Source organism: Neopelma chrysocephalum, unplaced genomic scaffold (assembly GCF_003984885.1).
Source record: "Neopelma chrysocephalum unplaced genomic scaffold, ASM398488v2 Primary Assembly neopelma1_44, whole genome shotgun sequence".
Taxonomy (NCBI): domain Eukaryota; kingdom Metazoa; phylum Chordata; class Aves; order Passeriformes; family Pipridae; genus Neopelma; species Neopelma chrysocephalum.
This window is the reverse complement of record NW_020897703.1, coordinates 16,537,149-16,564,884: the sequence shown is the minus strand read 5'-3', so window position 1 is coordinate 16,564,884 and position 27,736 is coordinate 16,537,149. Positions and strand designations below refer to the sequence as shown.

The window sequence follows — 27,736 nt, the reverse complement described above, 5'->3', positions numbered from 1 at the left end:
AGATGATTAGCCAGGCCTAAAAACTGGACCCTTGAAATTAAAAAATAATTAAAAATACAAAAGCAGAAGACCAATTAACAATCCTTGCACTGAGTATGACTGGGTTTTTCCCCCTTTCCTTCCCTTCACATTTTTTTTTCCCTGGAGCCCTTTCTGTAGATGTAGAAAATAGTATTACAACATACTAAATCTAAAACTGAAGGAATTTAACCAGCAATCTGATGTTCCAGGTACTTAACTGGAAACAGACTCAAAGAAACAGAGTTTTACGGAATTACTCACTTGGAAGGAGGTCCAAGTTTACATTTAATACAGGAGTAAGGATAAAAATACAGGAACGAAAACCAGGAGGATTTGAACATAGAATACCTGCTTACTTTGTAATTTTTTTTAAAATTAATACTTAAATGAGAGAAAAATAAAAGCCTTTATCCTATTGTTTATTGTTTACTATTAAAGGATGATACAATTTTTAGTCATTTCACAAGAAAAAGCATATTTTTTTTTCAGTGTCTGTCCCAGCACAGTTCATCTCAGAATAATCTTTTCAGGCTTGCTTTCATTCTTTCATCACTAAGAGATACAAAAGACACTAGTGCCAAAGTTGACAGTTCCCAGAGAATATTGTGCAAATACAGAGCTCAAGTGCTTGGCTCTGAGCGGACATAAGTAATCGGTCAGTGACAGAATCGAAGTCTTAGATCACCACTTTATTGCTTCCAAATGATATAAAATAGAAAGCAACAGATCCCCAGACAGCCCTATATAAAAGAATTTTTATTCCTATTAGGTTAGTGCAAACTTTTCCTTCTTCCAACTCCTCTCCAATAAAAAGCAGGAGTTGTTCACTAGGAACGTCTCAAAAAAGCCATGCAAAGAATTAACTTACCCATCTACAAGTCCATGCTGCAAAATAAGTCTCTGAGCCTCTTCTCTAGAGATTTTATGATGAAACCACGACTGAGATCTGTGTATAGCTATAGAAATAAAGATCTATGAAAAACATTCTCCTTTTACTGAAAGAACCAGTTATTCCATTTCTCTAGCAATAAATTAACTCACACATACCCATGTTAGACATGGCAATAGGACTACCACGTGAGTTGAGTCGGAGACACCCTCTCCTCTGTATGAGAGAGAAGTACAAACATGATTTCAAAGCTTTTCTGTTAAAAAAAAAGCAAATCAGAAAATACTCTTCTGATAAAGCAAAGGTGTTTATACCCGCCATGCTAATCCTTCTTCAACTGCAACTGAAAGGACTTCCGTTGGATTTTCTATAATTCTGCTTCTGTGTCCTGAGAAATCCATTGCTACTAAAGAATTTTCTGAAATGCTTCTCTGCAACAAAGAAAAATAAATTTAGTTTGCTCATTTTTTACAAGATCCATCATTAAAAGCGAGCTTCTGAGAAAACACTATGTTTTGTAAGTTATGTTTCAAGTATCGGCAGTGTTTCCCATCAGAGCCAAACTCATTTTACCCCAGGGAGCATTTGTAATTCCAGTATGCTGCTGCAAAGCTCAATTTTACAATGTGGCAGGACAGACCATCTTTTTGCATTACTGCAATGGATGATAAATACATCACTTTACCATAAACTCTATTTATATTTTTAACTATAACTAGCCCTTTGCACATCAAAGCAAGTCAGGAAACTGTAATTCAGATGTCCAAGTAACAGAAAAAGAAGAAAAAATATAAAATTCTTATACATAATGATCAAATTTAAAAAGATTCAAATTATTTCATTATAAATGTCATAAATTTATATATTTGATATATAAACTTCCACTCAGATTTTACCAGATTTAAGCATTGAAACCAGCAATTTCTATTGAGTATAACTTCTATTTTAATACATCCCTTCTAACTCCTATCACAGACTCAATAACTGCAGCATCAGTTATGAAAGAAAACTTGTGTTTTTTCTCTCAGTGACAACAGAATAAAAACACTGAAGTTTGATAAAACAGTCCTAAAAATCACCAAAATGTTTCTCAGAAACCGAGGTTTACAAAATTAAGTTTCGTATGGATTGTGACAGCTCAAATGTTGGCAGGCACTGGAATATATAATAACTAAAAGAACATTTTAGCACTCTACAAGTTAAAGTAACATCTGTACACAAGAGGCCCAGATTTCTGTAGGGTTAGCAAAACTTCCCAGTCCCAAACCAAAGCAGCTCTGTTTTGTTCTTGCTTGGTTACAAGCATGAATACAACTAGAAATGGAAGAGAGCAATTCTGTAGTTCAGGGTAATTCCTGATACTCTAAGGTCTCTCTGAGTAACTGTAACCTGTAAAGAACTTTGCAAAAGTAAAAAAACAAGGATAAAATATGAGAAAATGGTTGCCTCCAGCAAAGTGGAGGGAACTCTTCGCAGCTGACATGGTTGAGAGTTATTGAGGAATGCAAAACATGGATGTGGCTCCCTTCTGAAGTATGTTCATTAGTGTGTGCACTTAATCCCCAAGTTTATTCAATATGCTGTTTAATTTTTAAATTATACACAAGTAGGAAAACAGTGCCATTGTTAACAGTGCTTACAGATTCTGCCTGTGTTAGAAGCTATGGGAGCTAAATGCACACAACAGTGTAAGAGGAGAGAATCAGTAATGGCTCCCAGATCCACTGTAGGAGCACAGCTGCCAATTGCAACAGCTTCACAGAACAGAAAGTAAAGACACAGTCAGCATATTAAGCACAATTCTGAAGCCATGCTTATTAGCAATACTACTGAAAACTATTTTTGTGAATGTCTGTAATAGCAAATGAGGGGTTTAGGCATTTTACCAGCAAGAACTATAATAAAAACTAAAAAAAAATCCACCGTAAAATCATTGTCACAGGTCCCCGCAACAAGCAATTTTTATCCAATTTAGCCAAAAAAAAAAAAACAAAATGGATATACATCATCCATGAAAAATTCTGAAATCAAATGACTCCTAAAGAACTGGGATAACATAAGATATTAAAGAAAAGGAAAATCCCAACTATCTGAAGTCCAATCAGTATTACACCACCTGAAATTCATCTCAAGTACTTAATATTTTATATTTTAAAAAAAATTTAAATACGAAGTATGCTGAAGAGAATTTTTTACAAGCTGTTTATTCACCATTTACAGCATGTGTAACCTTAAACACTCCTCTTTTAATGCATTTATAGTTCTGCTGCTTTGTTTTCAAAATCCTTTTTCCATTCTTTTTGACAGCAGGAGATTTGACAAAGGGGAAAAGCCTTTTAATTGCTCTGAACTACCCAATTTCTATTAAGTAAGTAAATTAATTAATTAGCTTTCTAGTCAACTCTGACAGCCCTAAAGATTTCAGCAAGCATTCGCACATGCAAGATTTTGAAGGACCAGGTCAGTAGTATAACTGACACAAGTTACTTAAAAACAGCATGACTGCAGAAACATGTATTAATTCATGGAGCTACTGTGGGACATACCATAGGTGTTAAATTCAAAGGGCTGCAGCCACTTCTACCTTGATATGGTTGCATGTAATTCTGATACAGCTGCATCCCATACTAAAATCAGAAAATAACATGGTTAGCATTTTAAATTATAAACTTAAGCCAAGTAAACTTTTTTTTTCAGATGTAAAAGACAACACATTTTTTTCTTCACCATTAAAAACCAGGGACAAATGCTGCTAGGATAAGGAAGTGTACATCCTCATTGTTGCTCCTGCCTTTATAAATGTACATTCTGCATTAAATACTACCCATTTAATATGCCAACTTACCTATTCCTTTTTTGTCACAAACACAGACACATTTTTAAAACACTAAAGTTCCCTTATTTTGTATTCTTGTCCCTTTGTTCAATATTACTCAACAATCTCACTGAATCCAACACAGTTACACAGAAGCATATGCTTAATGTTAAATATTTCCAGGACTGAGGCGTCATTTCATCCCCTACGATCCCCCCAGCAATTTGGTTTCTCTCTGTTCCTTGGGATAAATAAAAATAAGCTTTCAGAGTACAGAACTGATATTGGTATTGCATGGAAACCTAAAATTATACTACTTCTCTACTGCACAGCATCAAAATATCACACACTAAACTTGAGCAAGTTAACTCACACAGAAAAATTACCTTAAGCAACCTAATTGCTGTCATCCAGCAGGTCCTACTTTGTTCATCATCTGCACAGAGCTGTTTCAGGTCTCTGGTTCCTCCTGATTTGTTAGGCTAGAAGGCCACAGCACATTTTTTTAGCATTAATGCATATCTTGAAGATAATACCTGTTGAAATAAAAGCCACTAATTCTCCTATTTTATAAAAGACAGCTGAATATTGTTTTCAAAAACCTTAAAGAAATTTAAGCTTACCTAAAAACTGTGGCTTGCTTTAATATGTATCAGAATAATAAGTTTGTACCTTAAAGCAGAATCCATAGTTTGTTGGTGCTCCAGAAATCTTTTTGCCTGTTAAAGACATGTACATATCACTATTGCTGAATTCACAGAAAAACTGCAGATGCCTTGGCTCCTAAAAAGAAAAGCAATGTAATACAGTTAGACTACTTTTAGCCAGTCTCTCTAGACAAGAAACTCGGAAGAGTAAGTAGTTATTCTGTTCCAAAATACAGTCTTACATACTGCAGTTTTAACTGTGACATCATATAATCTAGAAAGAGGCAATTCAATGTTAATTTTATCATGCAGAGAAAAAAAAAAAAAAACAACAAACTACTTAAAGAGTTTATTCTTCTAGAGAGGGGAAAAAACCAAACTACAAATTATATAATTTTGGGGAAAACTTCCACTAAATTCAAGGCATAATAATAATGTTAGATTAGGAGTCAAATTTTGAGAGCAATATGCATTTCAAAAATCAAAATAAAATATACTTTCACAATCTGAAAAACAACATACTGTAATAACTATTGCCCAGTACTATTCCTAAACATTATCTCCACCACCTAAGGCTAATTATCTTAAGGAAGCAAACAAAAGACATTTGCTGAAGGATACAAAAACAGCTCAATGAATACTCTGGCAGTTAATTACAGCAAATTCAGAACAAGAAAAAACATTGTTTCAAGTAGTTCAGCTACTTAAAAAAGGTGTCTCAACTCCAGTGTTTAATATGATAAGGTTTAAAGTACCACCATCAAAAATTTGAACTAGTAGAATGAAAAACTGTCCAGTGACAAATTCTTAGCAATCCCAAAGTCATCCTATAAACTTTCTAAATTTAGATAACGAAGTACTGTCTACTTTTCAGAGCATCTATTTGTGCTTCAGAATTTTAACTGGTATTTGAAAATTCATTTTAAAAGGGTACTCAACTGATTGGAAAAATATTAACCAGAATGAAGCAAACTTGTCAGGCAAAAAGAAAGTACAGTTTCTAAGATAACACTTTCCCAATTTTATATCTCAATATCTCTCTAGATTATATCTATAATAAACAGATTTATTTTTTCTCTTTTTTTAATTACTATAAGTTATTTGGTTATAAAATTTTTTTATTCTTACAACAAATGATAAATACATACATCTTTGCTCTGACCTTATAGTTCTCACTCTCTCTTTTTTCTTCCTCCCTTACCTTAGAAGTACCTTTAGTGGAAAAATAAAGGCCAGATCTTCTTAAAAGAAAATACAATTTTTTCCATGATTTTTTTGCCTGCTCCTTTGCATGCAAATAACCATGAATCTCAGGATACGTGCTGGAGCTTAGGAACATCTGAAAGAAAATATCAGACATCCATTTTTCTTTTCATCTGAAACCAGCTTTCTGTTTCATTAACATACACAGGACTAAGGGGAATAAACCCCTAAATACACTATCACACCACAGTAATTCAGTTATGATTGCATCTAATCCCATTAGCAGTACCTCTGATTTAAAGCATGTAGAATGTTACACAACTCCAAGGTATGCTAAGCAAGTTACATATTTATATGGAACATATGGTTTGAAATGAGAGCATTACTTCTGCAATATGTTAACTTCAGCAACAAAACCAGTGTAAGAAGTACTGATCCCATGCCTCAGACCCTATTTATATAAAACTGCTAATCAATGCTACCAACAGAAGAAAAAAAATACATCCCTCCCCCAGCCCCATGTTACAAATCAGAGAAGAGAACTTATCTTGAGTTAAAATTATTCAACAAGCAAACCACCAACTCTGAATCACAAATCCATGCAGGTCAGGCAGATATTAGCATTTTCAAAAGGAGGGAGTAAAGGTCTCAACACCTGAAGTGGCACTTAAGTTAGTGCTTTAGCTGAACCAAAACCAGAGAGACTGGGCCAGTCCCCAAGACAGGTCCTGCCTCTACTCAAGATACTCAGTGGCTTCTCTTCAGCCATTTCAATGGGAGTGCAACACACCTGTTATCTTGCTGATAACAAAATAGTTCTACTCAGTCTGCAAAAGTACCCACTAAAAGCTAGCAATCACGTTAACTTTATTCTAATTCTTTGTAATGCGTTCATTTTTATCACTCTTCTTCCAATAAAACTACTCAGAACTATGATTCTAAACATATTAACCCAGAATTCTTCAATTTCCATATATATGCAAAGCAATCTGTGTTACTACCAAGGTCTTCAAAGAACCTTGCCCCAGGCCAGCCTGTGGTATCACAAATACTATCTAGGCTTACGTAGAGGTAGGGATCAAAGGGTTTTCTGTTCGATATCTGCAGCTTTCATGGCTGAATTTTCTTCCTATCCACTGCCATTTCCAGAAAATCTGAACGAAGCAACAGATTACAAGGCAAGAGACAGACTGGCCAGTACCAGACTGCAGCAGAATGAAAAAGTGAACATGATTTTGGAAGTACACCAAGTTCTCTGGCCACTAAATAATGCAGTCCAACCAAGCTACATAAGGTTTCTTTGACGTTTATTGTTTTCCTACCTTGCAGTGAAATGCAAGACTGTACCACCTGCAGACCAACCTGAGCTGGTGTCAATGCAGTACCACGGGCAGGCTCCACTGGCCAGGGGAGTGCCCTAGCCCACAACCAGGAATGTGCTATGAGCAGCTCCACTGCTATTCACCCAAATAGTTAAATTACAGCAAAAATAGGTACATCTATCTACATGTGCTGCTGGCACACAGCTGTCTGCAAATGTAGTTTAAGCTATTTTAGCGACATTGAAGCAGACGGGTAGGTCTTGGTAGGCGTTCCAGCCTGTTAATCTTCCCATTTGCCACATATTAACAGGTTCACTGGTGGGGAATATAAAGGCTGAATTGAAAAAGTATAAAATTCACAAACAAAGTCAAATGGAAGCTTTAGGATAATCTGAATGAGTCAATGTATGCAAAAAACAAAAGAGCATCTTTTTAGGCTTTAATATCTCTGCTGAAGCTGGAAGGAGTGGTTGGCTTCCTGCCTGCACAAGTGTCTTCCCCAGGATTCCTGCCATAAGAGCTTCAAATCAGAAATTCTGTCATGAAAAACACTTTTCTTACTCAGCAGACCAAAGTCGAGGAGCAATACAATGCTAAGCTTCAACAGTCACTGTTGTACCCAAGCTATCAATTAAAATAAAGTAGCAATAATGCTAGGAAAAAGGCAATCCTAAATCCATCTTTTCCTTTCTGAGACATCTGAGGACTGTGTGAGAAAATAGAACATGAACAAGCTGTAGTCAAAACCATTAACTGTCAGAAAGATGAGCAGTAAAAATATTTCAGAGTGAGAACGGAATGTCTGTAATAAATGCCAAAAATGAACGACAGTAGAAAAGATACCTTCCTTGAGGTTCTTTTGTTGCAGGTTGGTTTTCGTCAGGTTTTTTGTGGCTGTTTTGGTTTGTTGTTTTGGGTTTTTTTAGTGAAGGTACATGCAAGTTTACAATAGAAGGGAACGGATCCCTGTTTATGCAGATAAGAGGTAATCGTAATAGGGCAAAAATAAGAAAAATCTCCAATACTTGAAGAAAAGGGGAGAGTTAAATGATGGTATGCTGCAGACAGGGATTAGTGGTCACACAATATGAAGAAATAAACTTGCACTCCTTGCACTCTTTTCCTCACACACTGAAATATATAACATGATATGTAGAGTGGTGTCAAATGCCACCCTATCTTTCAGATACTAATATATGACAGCACCAGGGACTTGATTACCATTTGATTAGCTGTAAAACCAACTAATTTAAAACCAATCAGAACACAAAACAAAGCAAATGTCTTTTTTTTTTGCAAAAAAACCCCTAAACAAATAAAATATCAAATCAATCAGAAAGTGAAAAAACAACAAAACAGACAAAACATTGCAGTGTGTCAGATGAATATAATAATATAAACTGCAGAAATCACACGTCACTGAATGCAATAAAGATTGAAAGCTGCACTCCTAACTATACAACTTATTTGTCTGCATCTTCCATGTTTTCAAGGAGAGAATGGTTGCGGTAACAGAAACAGGAACATCTGCTAAAGTGAATGCTTCTTGAGCATTTACAAAGTATTTTAAAGAGTTAAAGAAGCCATCATTATCCTAAGACTTTGTGACTCAAGTTGAATTTGATGACTGATTTCCTCACAGATGTGAGACAGCTGGCCACAATCCAGACCAATGCTATTGGGAATGAGCTGGATTTTACCCTGAACCTGCTGAGAAATTTTGGGAGCACCAAGTAATTCTAGTGAAGAACTGATTCTGATTCTCAGAATTGTCTCCTATAGACCTCAGTCAACCTGAGGAGTTTAAACCAGGAGAAAGGCCAACAAAACCTACAGTGGAAGATGGAAAAAGGCAACAGGCAGATAAAAACAACATCCAGGAGATTGACAAGGGACTGAAATTCAGTGCACGGCTATTTCGGCCTAAAGACTGGAATGGTGGAGTCAGGTGAGAAACTAGCCAGGGAAAGAGAGACTTTATATGGCAGAGCGATTAAAGACATTAAAGCTTGGCTCTTAATAATAATCTTAAAATCTTCATACTATATTCATTTTTTGACATATTTTAAAGCATCCAATTTGCAAAAATAACCTGAAGCAAGTTCCAAATGATCCATATTGCCTAGCACTAGACATGTACAGAGTGTTGTGTCTCAGAGCAGCTATACTGTAATCAATACAGCGACACACTTCTTTCTTAGGCTAAAGATCTTCACAGCAGCGATTAAACCTCTCTCTTTGGGATACATAGACATTCAGTATATCTCAGACCTAGTATTTTTACTTAGCACGTGCTAAATGGATAAGAGACAGGTGAATTTCTTTTTGGTTTTGTGGCTCTGTTCTACAAAGATGCCCTGATTTAAAGTCATTAGCCAAAATACTCACTCTTTCACTTTCAGTGAAAGTCAAGAAAAACATACCCAAAAAACATTTTACTTGCTTACAGCTCAATCCACAAAAAGCTGTAATAGTATCAGAAGTGATTTTTTAATCACTTGTAAGCATTGAGTTGTTAAAACTAATGTCTCTCTTGATACTTGACTAAGCACATCACAAATAATAATGCAAGCCCATTAACTTGTCTTAATGAGAGTTTCCAAGGAAATAGTGACTCACTGTAAACAATTTACCCAACAGCTTCTGCTGAAACGTGCACAACGGCTGCACAATCCACCAAGGTATTCTCTACTTTGTGCCTACTAAGTTTTATTTGATGAAATACAACTAAACATACAATACAACATAAAAGAGCAACAGAGGAGAGTTTGCAACATATTTTTCAAGCTATCAAAATGGAAAGTAACTAGATATATTTAGAATGATTCTTAATCTTACCCACAAGCTCGGCACATGTTCTAGATATCACAATATGGGCTTAAGGAAGTTCTGTGCAAGAGTATATGGCAAACGGTTCCCTTACCAAAGTCTTTATTATTTTTTTCAAACTACCAAATTATATTTGAGAGCAAAAAATATAAAGTTCTATTAATACAGGGGACAGGATTTTCTAAGTGAAATGTTTATGTTAGACTGCAAAATCTATTTGTTGTTTAGGTAGCAAAAGTGGACCAATTTTCAGTAGACATGCAGCACTTCTGAAATTACAAAGATTTTACTTAGGTTTGTAAAAACGACTTTCAGATTCTAGTGGTTGTCAAATTTAATTTGCAACATTTTTTACTACATTTGGGACAATCTTAACCTCTTGATTAACATTCACTTTTATAAGGATACAACTATTTAATACAGAGAAATCCTTTGAGAATTAGTTCTTTAAAATGTTTTTCATTTACTGGTGGATGCTAAGGTAGACTTTACTAGATTGATTTTCAAAAAAAATGTAATTTCTGTTTCTTTTACTTCTACCTTAAATATCCTGTGTTACTATGCTGCCTTTCCAGTTATTCTTGATCCCCAAAACTCATACATAGTGGTGTTGTCTTAAGATCAGTGGAAGTTCTTCTTCTATTATTTAATTTTTCTAGTGACAAGCAAACAAGAGTGATGTGTATGTTTCCACCTTTATTACTCATTTTCCCCCTTTGAAAGTAAAACGATGATCCCTGATATGGTCATTCTGTATTACCATTTCATTATTCTCACTGTAAATTAGAATCTTGTGTCTGCTTAAAAGATGACTAACACTGAGTGACCTACCATAATTTTTTTTGAAGGCTACAGTAGCCTTCAAGCTAACAAATCATACGAGTCAGTCTAAATTTTCTACTCATTAAGTTTAACCATTTAGCTCTTTTTTATATCCCTTTGTATCACATTACCAGTTCTTCAGTATTCTACCATAGCCTTCTGCTAAGTATGTGCTGAGTACTGCAATACTTTTAAAGGAAAAAGGGTCTTTCACCTAAAATACCCAATAAAGGTATTTAACATTTTCACTGCATTTTGTCTGTTTTGGTGCTTTTGATTCTGAAAGAATGTGAAAGTTTGCAAGTGTGGACATACAATAACTGCCTGGAAGGGACATAGCATTTCATATCTCGTAAGGAAAAAAGTTTTTAACCATGTTTTGAGTTATTCAAAACACAGCAACAGATCCAACAGCAATAAAGAACTATGCTCACACAACACAGACAATGGGAAATTCTGAGCTATGCTGGCTCATCTTCATTGAAGGGTTACATACCTGTAATATCCCAGAGTGGCTTAGAGCAGCATTTGTCTCACTTGGAAAAGATATCATATGATCTGGAAAAAAGTTCTATAACAACAAAAATTTGTATGAAAGTTCTGTAAAAATAAATATAAAACTTTCTATCTCTTTTGGATGTCCAATTTAAGTTCTCAATGCGGTGCAAGGCACTGCAGATTCCCTGATCCAATAATTTAAGCTTACCTTAATGTCATCCCAAAATTTGTGACATCCTATGTATTATTTGCTGAAAAACTTAGAATTTTGAGAAAACATCAGTGGTCTCTGGAAGAGAATTTCAGACAGCAGTGCAAATCATATTGCAATATTTGGGTCTCATATTGCAATATTTGGGCCTTAGTGTTGTTTTTCTGGTAGTAATTTCTATTGCTGTTGACACAAAAGACTTGCCTGGGGATTCAATATGCTACAAAATAGGGAGGATATACACCAATGTGCTGAAAAGTATATTGTTTTCTATTGTTTCCATTACACAAGGAATAAAATAAAATAAACCAGTAAAATATTTTGGAATAACTTCCATTAATGCAGAATAAGTCTTTGTGGTTTTTAATTTTCCACTTTTTATGATATGAATTAACATAAAAATCTGACTACATCAACATGATGAGATTAAAAAGTCCACATTTAAAATGACTATTTCATTATGAAGGAAAGCTCAAGACCTGCAGCTGAGGAGTTCAATATAGTCATGCAGATATGAACCAGACAAGGGGTTAACCATCAAAAATAATGTTTTCTCAAGGCCTGGAGAAGTTTGAAGCTAATATTCCCTTGGCCACCCAATGTCCACTGATTTCCATTTTTAATAACACTGAACTACTGGTAGGGTAATTCATATAAATTCATTCTGATAAAGCATTCTTGCTACACCTGGGACCACAGAAGAATCACTCAGCAGGAACAGCAAGAACTCTAATGAGCTACAGCTGCTGACTCTAGTTATAGCTGCATGCCTGCCACACTCCACAGCTGGTTCCACTCACTGGTTAACCAATACATCAACTCAGTCTTTGGAGGCAAGAGAGAGAAACCGATGCACAGGAAGTCCCAGCTGAATATGAGGAAGAACATCTTTATTGTGAGGGTGACCGTGTACTGGAACAGACTGCCCAGAGAGGTTGTGGAGTCTCCCCCACTGGAGATATGCAAGAACTGTCTGAACACAATCCTGTGCCATGTGCTCTAGGATGACCCTGCTTGAGCAGAGAGGTTGGACCAGATGGCCCTGGTCCCTTCCAACTTTACCCACTTTGTGATTCTGTGAAAGCTTCTTTACTAACTCTAGACCATCTCAAGCTAAGAAATTTTTTACTGGTGTACTGATATCTCCATATGTGGGGAGTACATGATTTGTCCAGAGATACACAGGTGAATCAAACATAAAATCTCTCAAATCTCTTATATTTTTTGGTATCCTTATATTTACCTTTTTATCCTTTTCACAGGTAGATAATTTGAGTTCCCTTCCACTTGTTACCTTTTCAGCCCTCATACATTTCTGCTGTTTCTCCCTTTGATATCTGAAATAAGCTGGCTTTATAAAAGACTGGACTGGTCCAAATACACCATGCACTTGAGCAACCAGATGGTTTCTCCTGCTGAGCCAGGACTGCTTCCATGGCCTTTGCCATCAGCCAAAGTCTGAATCAGCAGCATTAACCTTTGGCTACATCCCTGTGTTACAAGTCGTCTCTTCTCTCTTTCCATTCCTTATGTACACTAACTTTCACTTACCCCAAATAGGCTATGGCTGCTCGTGGTCTTTTGTGTCAGTTGTCATTTAGCTGCAGCTGGGATAAGCTGCCACTGGGCAGCGCTGGGCCATAATATTCAATCTGCACTTCAACAACAAAATCATCTTTGCTACAGGTGCCCCTCCTCACACTGCTATTTTGTTGCCACTTGACGGAAAGTTCACTCAATTGCAAAAAATTGATTTTGTCCCAGGTCCGTGTGCAATAAAGTTAAACCCATTGCTGACCCCATGACCCTTTAAACAATAAAATATTGAACATGCATGTTTTACAATTGCAACAAAGGGACTGGCCAACAGTTATATGCACTACAATATATTCCCATATTTCATATATTCCCTCTCAATAATTCCTTTTGACTGATGTTACGCTAACAACTTTACACTCTGCCTATCTGTGTGTAACAGAAAAGACTATTTTATCTTTGCACTACGTCACAGATACAATGTTAGAACTTACCAGGGGATTTTTAAAAAACTCATACTTGGCATAATTTTTTCTAAAATAGAGTTTGGTTTCCTCTTCCATTACCCAATTTGATTGAACTTCCATCACTAATTCATGGTCTTCTATAGCTCTTCCTGTAAAAAAAACACAAGCAAATTAAAAGAAAAGGCAAACAAAACCCACAAAACAAACAAACAAACAAAAGCAAATATCAAGCTCATGAATAGCAGAAGACCAAGAACTCTCCTGATCCGCAGATCAAGTGGAGCAAAGTTAAACTTCCATTGAATTTAACTCCTTTTTCATTGAATTTAACTAATACTTGAGTCCATAAAGACAGAGATTAAGGATGCTATATAAAAATCACATTTTGTAACCAGATTAAATGAAGTAAATAAAATCATAAAGCAATTCAGAAAACAAAAGATGCTCCAAAAATACCAAAAGAAACATAAGGATTTTAAAATCTTGTACAGGCTTCTCTACTCCAAAACACATTCTGTAGATGCAAGGGCAAAGAGACACTAAAGAACTGATGCTCTTACTTTTTTTTTTCCTTCCAATTTTATAGAGAGAAAGTGCTCCTCTGGGGTGACATTTAAAACTCTTAAATGGCATTGTGACATTTAAGAAAACACCATTTCCTCAAGACTTACTTCTTAGTAGAAAAATAAGACATTCTCCATCCCCTCAATGGATGGGTAAGGATGCTGGTATTTCTTTATTTTTAAGGTGTCACAGCAGAGAATATTTTACAAGTGAGTCAACTTGCTTTCTTGAAGGAACTGAAACACTGAGTTAGTGCCCTCCAAAACACAATCCTGTAATCAAATCCCTAAATGTTGACATGAAAAAGCTGTACTTCAGTTTAGGTAGATCATTTTTCTCTTCTAGATCAGAGAGCTTCTACCGTCCTTTCTGTGGTCTTTATTATTACTATCTCTAACATGAGAAGCACTTGTTACAATCGAAAACAGTCTCCTTAACTATGGAAAGTAACTAATGCACATAAAAGAAGATTTAATATTGAAGTGCATGACAGAACACCTTTTAGGTAGCCTCCTCTCTGGCCACCCAGCAAGGAAAAAAGTTTAAACTAAATAAAAACCAGAAAGCCATTGCTCAGTATTATTGCACAGGTAGTGCCTTACGAACTTTCCCACAGGCTACCTAAGAGAATGCAGAGAGTGAAATCAAAATGAGACTGAAAGACACCGATGATGAGCCTGGCCAAGGCACTATCACCTATTCAAAGAGGAGCCCTAGAACATGTGTTCAGCCGCAGAAGCAAACAGAAAACCATTTACAGTCAGCACAAAAACTTCTCAGTAGAAAATTCAGGATGAAGACAGTACTTCTCTTGAAAAGGAGAACAGTTATAGTAAACCATTCTGTTTTCAGAGCCTGCCTCGCACAAGGAAATTACACTGAAAGTATGGGACTCCCAGCACCAAGGTACCTGGCATCATCCAAATCTAGGCATGTTTCAGCTGCCTTCAATAATTTTAGACATGGTGAAAAACATTCAAAAATTTATTTATTTGAATCCAATATTTTAAGACAAAGAGGATAGATAGCAAAAACATACAGTTCTGAAATATATTGTCATTTATAAGACTGCAATAATTGTTGTACTTCAGGATTTGAAATAGAGCCCAGGCTACTGCAAAACTTTGGAGGTGAGGAGGAAGTTTGAGCATCCCGGGTGACAAGGCAGTGGGCTGGGTGCAGTGTGGGTGCTCCATGGCAGGCAGATGGGGTGCACCAGCCAGTGCCCCAGGAAGCAGGACCACCTCACCTTGCCCACTTGCCCTGAGCCAACTCCACCTGGTCAGCATCTGCCAGGCAATACAGCAAGGACACGACCATGCTTAATGTTCAACAATATAGCTCCACACCAAAGGGCATATATGTTTGTGAAAACTAAAATATAGAGACTACGGGTTTATGTTTTGGTTTAGGTGGCAGTTTTGCTGGGGTTTTTCCCTTTTTAAACCTTCACAGCAGATACTTCCACACAGAAATGAAGGCACAATCCAGTGATGTAATTAATGTCTGTCTTGATTAAAAGCAGAACGCTGTGCTCAACTCACTAAGATTCATGCAATTATATCTAATTCAGGAGTATTCAGACAGCTGTTAGATGTTAAAGAAAATGTTCACTAATTGACGGATGAATTATTAATCCACATCATACTGGAATTTACACAGACACACACACTCGCTCACAGCTTTCAATACACTCGCTCCTTTCATTAACAATTCACTTAACTTGTGAGATGAAAATGACTGTCCAAATTTACATGAGTAAAACATGCAATAATAAGCAGCAAACAATCCAAAACTAACTCATCATTTGAAAAATGTTTGTTCAAGCCACTCATACAGTGCTTAAGAATATACTTAATGCCAGTCAAGATCAATATGTTAAACCTTTCAAACAAAATCAGATCTAACAGTATCATAAAGATAATTCCATTATCGTTCAGTACTATTAAAAAAAAAAATAGAGGCTATCTCAAGTTGTTCCTTTCCTTGGCTAGCAATGTTGAATTGCCAACCTCATCATCCAGGAAATAATTTTAAAATGAACCTTTTTCTAGAACTATGTTGAAAGCAGCTGGAGCAGTCAGAAGACTGCATGGTGAATGTAGGTCTCCAGCAATTTTGAGAATATCAGAATCTTAGGAAAAGAAACTTCACTAATTATTTGATATTGAAATCCTCCAAGAAAACCTTCAGACTAAAGAAAACAGACTATTTGGCAAAAAGTGTATTGTGCAAATAAATAAACCTGGATAAACAGTGCCACTATTGTTCTGGCACGGTTTGTCAAAGGTGTCTTCTTCAATAGTTATTATGCTATTTAAACACCAGCTACACTATAAAACACAGAAAACACTTTTGCTATTTATGTAGAAGTGTTTTCGAATGCCATTTTGCTACCTCCTCTTCTATTGCAGTTGTTTACAGCCTCGACCCAGATTTAACTCTGACCTTACTCTGCGTTGGAAGCATCTTACAGCTGATACATTCAGTGCAAAAGGTTACAAATATCTTTGAAATGTTACAAAGCAAGAAAAGAAATTTGACAAACGTTTGTGGCTGCCTTCATAGCATAAAGGAGCATAAAAGGGTAGAAACCCATTTTAGCTCTTGTAGTTCATCCTTAAAATACAGCTGTTGAACATAACTGAGTCAGAGATGCACAGTCAAGTTTATTTTCTACAAATGCACAAGGCCACACTCCCTAGATAAATACAGAGAAAGGGACCTTAAAAACAGCTTTTAGACATATTTAAATATCCATAGTTGGGGGGAAGTGTATGGGGGGCATTTGGTTTTTTGTTTGTGGTGTGTACTCTTTTTTTAAAATCAACAGTACCAGAGTTACCAGGTACCAGCGCAGTCTCTTCTGAGAATTAAGAACTTCAAGGAGTTTCCTACATATTTTAGAATGCAGGAAGGTCTCCGGAACATCCTCTTTCTCAAGCCACACTTTGCACTAGCAGCTGGAACTGCCCTTGAATTTGCAGAAGTACTACGTTTTGTAACTCCAGTCCAGTGACAAAGTTCAAGAATAATATGCAAACTTCGGGTGACATGAAATTAAAACCAGATTTTTTACGGTATTTGTCTCTAGTAGATTTTTTTTAATATACTTTCCTATCAAAACCATACACAATACAGTACAGAAACAGAGTGCTGTAAAAGGAGTTAAGATTGTCTGACTAGAGTTTCAGTTCAATACTTCATCCCAGCAGTGCACTTCTAAACTCATCTCTTGCTGAGTGAACTCTTTCCTGAGTGCTGCATTTTTTACATCTCTGAAAACATCCCATTCCTCACTATAACTAATTTGCCTTTTTGTTTTTATACTGCAAAAGTACATCTATATACTTCAAAAAGGAACAGAAACCAGGAGTTAAACTTATGTTCTGAAACCACAGGTTACTTTTAAACTGTATAATAGAAAGAGTTTTATTACACTAGAGGAACACTGATGATGTGAAAGTTCAGAACATTTTGTTTCCAGCAACTTAAAATACATGGAGTCACTTCAACACAGTTCATTGGTCCAAATCTGGAGGTTTAGAAGAATGGTTTTGGTCTGCTTTTTAAGTAGCCCTGTCCCAGAGTTCACCATAAATCCAGTCAAACTGATTGTATTGCAGGAAAATACTGGCAGCCCACTCTGATGTTGTTTCTGAAGACTGAGTACTATTGTCCAGGTAGAATAGCACTGTGTAACTGCTTTCTGTCCCTGATGTCAGAGATTTCACTCAGATGTCTTGGGAACAAACAGGATTTTATCGGCAATGAAAATAACCCAAGTCTTTCTAGAGATAAGCACGAAATACCAATAAGAGAGGAAGGACTGCCAAAGAAAATCAAGGAAGAGCAAGGAAGAATTTGCAGTGAGAATCTTAACTGTCAGTGTCTTCCAAATGACTCTTACAGATGCAGATCAAGCAATGTGAGGCAAATGTACCATTAAAAAATCCACTTTATAGCTATGCTTTCAAAAAAAGAGAATCAGAAGCAACAATCCCCCAAAAGAATAAATTCACGCAAGACTTCCCATCATTTTCCTTTCAAGCCATTCTATTGAAATTGTACTTCTATGTGAAAATGAAAACCAAACACCTTATTTACCACCATACCATTATATAGTATTAGTCTTACCTAAACCTGTGTGGGTAAGTTGTTCAAAGAGAGTCCAGCTGTGGTCATCAATATAGTGGTTCTTCAATATCAAGAGCTGACATACATCCCTGGCTGTTATATCACTGGGTACTTCCAAAGCTCTGCTAGTATCATCTTCACTATACACTTTGATTACCTGCAATAAACAAAAACTCTAAAATATCCATAAGTTTAATCTTTGCTTCATTTACTCCAAATATGTTCCTCTCTCAGCTTCATGACTGAGACAAGAACCCATACACATTGAATGCAATATGAAACAGCCATTCCTCTCCAGTGTAATGGCATAAGTGAGAACAAAACAGCTTAGCAAAGCACATTCCACTTCTAAATTTGGCTACTGGACATCCCTTGCCACAGGACACTGGACAGACTGATGCATTCCCTCTAAAAAAATGTTAATGAAGAGGTAAATAAATGTGGTGAAACCATACATTCTTAAGTAAGCTGAAAAAGAAACCACAGAGCATAAACAGTGAAACTCAAAAACTCTGACTGAAGAACTGCAGATATATCTGATAAAGGAGTTAGTTCAGAGAACAGCAATCAGATTCGAGATGCTCATAATTCTACAGACAATAAAAACAGGAGATGCTACCAAGTGGCTTCAAATTTTGTCAAGCACCGACAACCTCAATATAAAGGGTGTTCAAGATGCTTTTAATTTGTCTCAAAAATACTCCTCTCAGTTTATTCATGAGAATGCAGGACACATCTCACCTGGGCTTCATGCACAAAACCTAAATACCATTGTAAACCCTTCATTAAACGGCTAGATAGAAGTTCTTACTTTAAAGATAAACAAGCATGTTATTGTCAGTCGGTCTTTAATTGCTGCCTTACTGAACACATGCTCATTTCAAGCATCTAATCAACAACCAGCAATGCATTGTTGCCCTAACTTGTTACGGCAGCTGCTTCTCTGGTTTGTGCTGAAGTTGGTAGGAAGGTGAAGAAGGAACTGCAACTGTACCTCCTGCCACCTGCTTCTCTCCCACTAATGGCAAAAATCCAAAAAAAAAATAATATCAGGTCAGCTCACTCATGTTTTCCAAACTTCAGATCAAGGAAAAACAACTCCATTTGAAAACCACACAGAGATTTTAATGCACACTGATGGCCTAACTCCTCTCCAAACACCTGTTTTTTTCAGTGGAACTACATATACAGCAGTTTTGTTACAAACTAAATAAGCATGAAGTCCACGAAGATTTGCTTTAATATTACAGCTATTAAATGACGGCAGCTCAAGAGTTCCATGTGATATTAAGCCACCCTTGCCACAACACCAATCTTCAGGATATAGGAAACATTAAACTCAAGCTCCTAAAACATGGAAAAATCTCTTTGTATTCATGAATCAACAACCTCAAATCTGAGTCTTCCAGGGGAAAGAGGCAGACCTTGGAAAAAGTAGATCCAAGGTTTCCATGGGCCTAAGCTGCAGCCCAGTACTTACATTTAATACAAAAGGCAAAAAGACCACATCACTATTGATTTCAATACTGCCAAAACACCCATGGTTGATGCCTACAGTTGATTTTACAAGATGTCTATCCTTTGGCAGCATTCCCACTGCTAAGCAAGAGAGACCAGCAGCAATGCAGCCTGTTTGCAGCAGAGTCTGATTCCACACACACAACTTAGAAGTCCTACTCCAGTCACACAGAAATTATGTTCAGCCATTCAGGATACACTGGCATGAAATATTTAAATCCCTGCAGTATTTACAAGGATTCAAAGATGAAATTAAAAGAGGTGTCTGGTAGGGTGCACTGTGAATGGGATGGAGCGCTGTAGAGGTGACTAGACAAAACAGCATCCTATCACCTTCAAATAGGTCCTACTCGAGCAGCACTGAAGGTCAGGGACAGTTTCATTAGTCTCTCCAGCAAGCCTGTTTCAGTCTGAACCTAAAGGATTTTACAAGCTGAAGTGCTAGAAAGAAGAGAGACAGTATAGAAAGGGAAAGCAAAGGAGAGAATTAAAGCACCTTTCCAAGTATTGATGATCATTTTTTAAGTCCCTTCCAACTGAAATATTCTACTCTATTTCTCAATATTCTCACAATACAGCCAGGGTGGGAATCCACGTGAGTACCCTGGCTAGGGACCCTATGGCACATACCAGCAACTACAGTTTTCTCCAGGCACTCATCAAGTTTGGTGATATACTTGTTTTACAGCAGGAGCACGTACAGCCCGAGCTGGGGCTCTTGACGGATGATTTTAACAGAAATTCCTCTTAAAAGGGTTAAGAGTCGCAGTGCAGATGACTACACTCTTATTGCTGAAGAAATAGAAAAAGACTTTTTAAAATGCTGAAGACAGCAACACAAGTCATGATAACGAGCTGCCTGTGGCCATTCAGCTCAGGGAGCAGGAAGTCTTGGAGGTGGCCTTGGACTACAGGAGCACAGCTAAAGCAAAACAAAACAAAACAACAAAAAAACAATGAGAAAAAAAAATCAGTTTATATTCTCTGTGAGTATTCTCACTCAGCTTTCCAGTACAGGGAAATAAATCCTGTGCAAGTCTAGGACAACAGACCACCCCAGCTCACAGCTCTGACATCTGCTACCTTATAAAACACAAATGCTGTGTGCTTTTTCTCTTCCTTGCAAGGGATTCAAATGCAGCAGGAGATAATAGACAGTCACCTAATCAACTTCTGTCACAGTTTTTGCCTAATGAATTAAATGTGATGGTGCAAAACTCATCAGTTAGAGTGATTTTTGAGTTTTTTTTCCAATTGGAAGTTGCTCAGTCTGCACTTTCTGTTGTGTTTGAAGCCAAGTCTCTTGTAGGATTTGCTGGGAATGTAGTTATTCCAAGGGGAGTGGATCAGATGAAAAAGGATAAATTCGAAATCCCATTTTTCCTTGGAATTATGTTGCAATACTTCTCTTCCTAGAAATAGAGGATGCTTTAAGAATTAAAGGGTAGAAGGATGCAGCCGTGCTGACCTTCCATAGAGATGAGGAATCTTGAGTGACCACTTTATTTTTATTAGTGGTTATCATGATGCATTAGGCTGGCCAGTCATCTTCACTCTGTTCCATTTTTCTCCCTGAAAAATTTGTCTCAGAAGCAGCAGACAAGAAAAGAGGCGCTAAGTGAGAACAAGCTCTCATTACAGTTTTCATTACCATACACTCTCAAACTTTGTTCTAAACCAAGCTGTTTCACTTTCTTTGACTATACCTATTAGGAGACAGAAAAAATTACCTCAGTAGCACTTAAATCTTCTTCTTTCCTCTCTAGTTTATAAATACAAGGAGATTTTAGTTCTTCCCAAGGCCAGAAAAAGGAACACCTCAATAGCTTCTATTTCAGTCACTGGAAGTAAGAAATAAGCAGGTCCAAGATCTTCCTATCAGAGGAAATCACCGGGCTCAGCATGACAAGCATTAATTGTTTTCACTGCCTATGGGAGCAGTCAAGGAGGTACAGAATTCCTACATATCCCCTTTCCATTTTTCAATATACTAAAAATCAGCCAAGATCCCAGAAGTATGTGCAACACATCTTTATCCCTCAAAAAAATTATTCTTATAAGAAATGTTCCTTCAAAATAAAATATATTACTGTTTATATTTCACTAATCAAATTAACTCAGAATGTAAAAAGGATGTTGACAAATATAACCTAGTATTTAATATAGGAAAAGAAAATGTAGACCCTAGCTTTTATACTAAAAAATAACCAGAAGGAGAAAAAAAGCCAGAAAGTGTTTAAAAGAATAAGTAAAAGAGCACATAAGGTAATCAGCGTGGGAGGAGGGAGGAGCAAAAGAAGCAAGGTTGGACTCTACTCCCCCAAGTCTTCTTCCACACTCAACTGTCATCTCCACTACAATAATTAAATAATGTGTTCGTAGACTTTTAAGAGAGGGTGTCCAAGTCTGATTCTTCAGAATCTTCCTGCCATCTGTTTCGGAAGTTCCAATCTGCAGAAACAGCACAAACATATGCCCTGCAGTGAGGAATTTCAAATTTCAAACTGAAGTCCTAACGTGTGAAAAAAGCCAGGTAGAACCAACAGAAAAAGAACCACTCAGCACATGGATTCCATACTTAGGTGGCTACACCAATATGACCTGACATTTATATGATTCTTAATGCTCCTGAATAGCCATTAACACAGTGTGTAGTCATCACCTTAAAAAAAAAAAACAAGCCACATTTATTTATAAAGATAAAAGTACCTAACTTCAGCTTGTGTTTTCTAAAATTATTTTCCCCCATGAATAAAATACTGCACATTTTTGTAGTTATATTATAATTCCAGTCACATTTATGTTAAATGCAGAGTTATTGTGTGCAAAACCAGGTCTTAAAAAGTCTCACACTACAGGGTGCCATACTTTCCCTGAAATGCTGCCTGATACTATGCTAACCCATCTTTAGTGTTAACTATCAGGCTATTTGCCTGAAGCATTTGTTCAACTCCCAGCCCTGCCCCCTGCTAGACAAAGTTTTTTGCATATTGATATTGGCAGAGGGTAGGGGAATTTAGAGTGTTTTTTAACTACAGTGGAGGTACTCAGAAATTTCTAGAATTTTGACCTGTTTTATGACTTCTAGCAATAGTCTGTCTTGATTTTATTGAGAATCAGCAAAATTCTGCATTCATAAAAATCTTTAAGAGGTTAACTCACAACTGGTTGAAAACAAATAGCATGTTTGTAAAGTTTACTGTCTTTATCAGTTGTGAATGTAAGACTTTCCCTTTAAATATCTCGGTCTACAATTAAAATGCCAGCTTCCAGTATTTCCTCCAAAGGGAAGATTTCCAGGCCAAAAGGATTCACACAGTTTTTAGAAAGTTACATCTGTCATTAAAACAAGGTGCACACAGTGTTTAACTACAGCAGTCCTGACTTCTTTTTTGGAACACAGTACAGCTTCAAGAGGCAGAAGAAACACTGCTCCCATACAGAAAAATATTCAGTACCTTAGGTGGCATGAGCATTAGACTTAACATCTCCATCATGCACAGACTCTTTGTCAAGGTATTTTTCTAGAATACCTTGCTTTCTTCTCAAGGTACAAATCAGAAAATTTATTAAAAACCAGCCCAAACAGGCAGATTGGACACCTTAGGAGTGACCTGAAATGAAACGAAGCTGTCGTCTTCTTCAATAGGACCACCAAGACTATTAAGGAAAAGTTAAGCCCCTCTACAGCTTGTGAAGACACATATTGAAGACTCAGGAGACTAATTTAAAGAAAGTGAGGGTAAGCCAAGGCAGTGAATACAAGGACAGCAAAGAAGGAAGCAGTTGCCCAAAGGAGGAGAAGCTGATCTTCCAAGTGACCAAAAGTGAAGTTTGTATACACATATCTATTATTGATAGATTAAGACTGCAAGCACTAAAAGATATAAAAACACTAATAATCAATTATCTCTGTCTTGCAACGAAACTAAAGTGCCACAAAAGGAAGAGCAAAATCTAGGAAAATTGCCCACATTTCCTACCACAACCTAGAAAAGTCTTATACTTTTTCCATAATCTAACCATTTTTAAAATGACATTTCAAAGAGCAAAAAAAAAGTTAATTTCCAGCCTTCATTTCAATATAAGACCACAGACCAGGTCAGTTTCTCCAGTGATGAATGAATTTGTTGCCTTAAAACACAATGAATCTTTTTAGACCTAGATATTCTTTTAGAAGGTACTGAAAAACTCGGTTAATTGCACAGAAACAGTATGCACATATTACCAATTAAAACAACTTCTACTTATTTTCTGTAATAGTCTTCTGATATTTTACTAAGGCACTATAGCAACTGTCCATATTATGTAGCCCATAGAGTCATTCTCCTCTCTCAGACTCCTGGTACAAACTCCATGTCCTACCTAATCCAACCATCCATGACCATCCCATGAATGAAAAAAACACACCAAAAATAGGAACTGAATAGCAATTTGGTGAAGAATTAACAAAAAATACTTTATATTACGTATAGGCAAAAAGGTCCAATTCTTAGTTTTAAAATATGTACTTCCCATCTGATTTTGGGCAAGTCAGTATTAGTCCCTCAGTTTCCTCTTTGCAAAATGGGGCAGGGGAAGTGAAATCTGTTTCCGTACAGCAAGGTAACAGATTGAACTCATTAAGATTTGTAAAGAACTTAGGCTCCCTCATATGACTACTGCTTTAGATGTGTAAATATGTTGTATTATAAAAAGGGAGGTTGAATTATGCAGATTTCCAAATTATAACAAGCTATGTGTAAAAAATACACAACAAAGTTCTTTCAAACGAAGGTTATGACAATCACATTACGCTACTGGAGCAAATAGCAGAATGAGGACAATGCTGACATGCAATCATGTCAAAGACAACGTCAGTAAAACTGAAGAGAAACAAGTTTTGAAAGACAACAGGAAAGTTCAAATAACATTATTTAATCCTGAATTTGATACATTCGGTTTTATGATAATGGTCAATAGAAACAAAATATAGCTATAAACAGTAATAAAATAGTTATAGAAGATTTCATTTCCCTGTATAAAACAGAACAAAAGGCAAAGTCTAGAGAAAGCAACTACCACATTTTGGACAATTAAATCACAGTACATCTACTTTTAGAGCAAAAAGTGAGATTATTGTAAACTATACAATAACTATATGACACTTGGCTCAAAAATTTACTATCATTGAAGAATTAAATAAGAACAGCTACATTTTGAAGTTCAACATACTGTAAATAAGAATGGAAGTAATAAATAGATTAAAAGTGAAAGCCATCAACAGCCATTACCACCAAGGACCAAATAAGGGGTGAGAAATACAAAGGGAGTTATAGAAGTAAAACTCACAATAAACTCCTTAAAAAGAATGTAGATTATTTATAGGAAAGGTGGGGGTGGATGGGACAATTTATTTAACTAGAGAGTCTCAAATTATTCTGCCTTACAAAAAATTTTTTTCAGACCACGGAAATTCCAAACTAAAGAGGTATTTCAAGTATAACTGTTATGATGTGCGTAAATAACTAGAAAGCTGTGAGGAAGTTTAAACATTATCAGCAAAAATTTCAAATAATACAATTTCACGGAACAGCAGAAATGAAAGAAAATTAGCAGACTTGCCAAATGATTAAGCTGTCAAAGGAGCACTTATACAAGATAAACACACTGCAGAGCAGCTAAATCATTTATTTGCATTAAATATTCACAACAGATATGGAAGAACAGGTTCCCAGATCTAGTCTTTAGAGGTGAAATAAAATTGTCAGTTTAAATAGAGGGGCTCTGATAATGAAAAGGCAAGTAGTTAACAGGAGGTTATACAGTCTAACATTTAAAGAAACTTAAATGGCAAACCTCAGCGTATCCTGACACCAACAGAAATGGAGGTTTAGGCTCCACCTATTACTTCATCTGATATGCAAAGAGTATAAACTTCTATTCAGTCCTGAGAAAGAGGAAAAGCCCAAGGGCTATTGCAACATATTAATTTTGGCGTATTGGTTCGCAAATTTGTGAGTCACCAGCGCCTATCATTTGGCAGACAGGTAAGAATCTGTTAACATTATCTGAATCTGTCTCTTCCTAGAAGAAAATCTACTCTTAAATTTCTGAAAACTTTTCCCCATCTTGTTCATAGCAGTTCCTAGAGTGGTTTTGAGTAATCATCATAATTCTGAAAAATGTCAGTGGGGTAACGCAGTTCACACTGATTGGTATCAATAACTTTTCCCAAGTCCTTTGAACAAAGAGCTATTATGAAGATTAAACAGTTATGGAGCAAGAGACTGCAAAATAAAGATGAACTTGGAATGAACAGTTCATTTTTAGAACAGCTGTCTATTGCCAAGTAATTTCAAACTCTTACTCATACTAGCCCTTAAATCAGAGTGGAGGACCCATGTCTTACAAGCAATGACAAAGATAAGTCTTAGTTATTTTTCATTACATTATTGAGTAATGCTACCTGTGTACATTAGCATCTGACACAAGGCTATTTGCAAAGCCTCTTGGCCCTAGGAAAGGTAAAACGTTCCCTATTCCTGTCTTTTTTGTATTGCTTACAGAGAGCTAATCCAACATAGGTCACTGCCCAACTCCAGTGCACAGTACACATGGCTTTCCAGTTAATCTAAACCCAGTACACAGACTGTTAAGTCAAGAGAGTTTTTTACACCTTCCCAGCCATTAAGAATAAATAAATAAATGACAACATCCCAGTGAAACTTCACTAAAATTCTTTAACCAAGGGAAAGTAATTTTAAAACTCAGTTGAGACCATGGCATAATAACTCCAAATAACTATATTTGTACACAAAACTATCTCCCTTTTAGCCATGCATCACCACTTCTTAGTGTCAGAATCATCACACTCTTTCATACAGTTCAGCTCATACAGTCCACCCAACAGAGCTCGCTTGTCTAGGCTAAATCTACATGCTTTATGACCCATTATCTTCACTCAGAGCTATTTTATTATTTCTCATGAAACACACAGAAAATTGCTAAAATAACTAGCAAGGTACAAAAATCATCTTGGTAGTGGATAAGAGTTTCATATTTTGACCCCAAACCAAGCCTTTTCTGAAAAAACTTCAAAAGCCTTATTGTTTGATTTGAAGAAATCAGTATTCAGATCAAACTTGATTATTCAGGTTAAAAAAGTTTACTTTCACATGAACTTTTCTTCACGAAAACCTAATTTAGTGGCGGTGATCAGCTTATTAGCCCTATTAGTAAATTTATGGTATTTAGTATCTTCAGTCCTTCACTTCCACACTGCCAGAGAGGTCTTAACTTTAAATAGCTTTTATATATTAAATAGTAATACACAGTTTTACCTCTTACTACACACAAGAGCAATATTTAGAATGTACCATATACTGATGGGAAACGATCCAGTTAGACTAACTGGACTTAAAAGAGGGAGAGGATGGAAAAATCATAGCAGAGGAGTCAAAGAGTCTGACTTAAGAAGGAATTTCAGTATTTCATTATTTTTTTAAAAAAAGTTAGTGAAATAGAAAATGAATGGAAAATGAAAAAAGTTGCCAGTGTACCAGTGGTTTCAACCCCAATTCTAGAAATATGGTAGAAATTATCCACATACTACTCTACTTTCCAAAGAAGTCATGTATGAAGACAGAGGGAGAAAGAAATGTAAATACAAAGCCACTAAAATACACTTCTGGTTTTTGTTTTCTGTGTACAACAAAGTTAAGGGCAAAATGTTATCAGCTTCATGTTTGAATAGCTTGTCCCTATTTATGTCACATTATTTAAATGAGGCTTTCTGTATTTAATAGTGCAGTTTGTCCAACATATCCTTCGCTTGTCAGAGATAAATAGAATGCTGTGTTCCAGCACAAGAGAAAGCAAATCTGTTACTGCCACGTTCTGGCTGCAGTTTATGTTTCTGAAGAGATACCAGCTATAAAAAGAAGTACACCTATTGTTTCTACCAGGTTTTTCACACTATGTTGCTGGTTTCTCAGTAGAGCAGATCTCTTGCTGAAGGTGAGAAAGACCAAGTCTCTGAATAACACTGTTAAGAGATCAATTATTTTCTCGTTTCCTCTGCAGCAGTCCTGAAATAGATTTTTTAAAGGGGGGAGGGGGAGGGAAACGGATTTTTTCTTAAAACTCTTTCACTTTGGCAATTTTATACAGAAGTTTAGGCTTGAACTGCAACACAGCTTCAAAGAGAATAACGCCTTTGTCATCAGCTATGTATTGCCATGAAGGTTACAAGAGGAGAAAAGAATGTAGACTCTAA

The 27,736-nt window shown here is 36.3% G+C and overlaps 1 protein-coding gene across 5 annotated transcripts in view; it reads right to left on the bottom strand.

Moving 5' to 3' along the window:
- GRB14 (growth factor receptor bound protein 14) overlaps window positions 1-27,736 on the bottom strand; it is a 104,119-nt gene that overhangs the window by 52,103 nt on the left and 24,280 nt on the right. For 3 of the 5 annotated variants that reach the window (XM_027678727.1, XM_027678728.1, XM_027678725.1), the window contains exons 2-11: window positions 17,962-18,118; window positions 13,288-13,409; window positions 11,045-11,119; window positions 5,574-5,711; window positions 4,398-4,508; window positions 4,112-4,207; window positions 3,457-3,537; window positions 1,225-1,341; window positions 1,069-1,126; window positions 890-977 (exon numbers count right to left, since the gene is read on the bottom strand). In XM_027678727.1, the coding sequence (XP_027534528.1) occupies window positions 890-977; window positions 1,069-1,126; window positions 1,225-1,341; window positions 3,457-3,537; window positions 4,112-4,207; window positions 4,398-4,508; window positions 5,574-5,711; window positions 11,045-11,119; window positions 13,288-13,409; window positions 17,962-18,118 (1,043 nt within the window). The remainder of the gene's footprint in view (window positions 1-889; window positions 978-1,068; window positions 1,127-1,224; window positions 1,342-3,456; window positions 3,538-4,111; window positions 4,208-4,397; window positions 4,509-5,573; window positions 5,712-11,044; window positions 11,120-13,287; window positions 13,410-17,961; window positions 18,119-27,736) is intronic. The other 2 variants (XM_027678729.1, XM_027678726.1) reach the window with 2 other exon arrangements.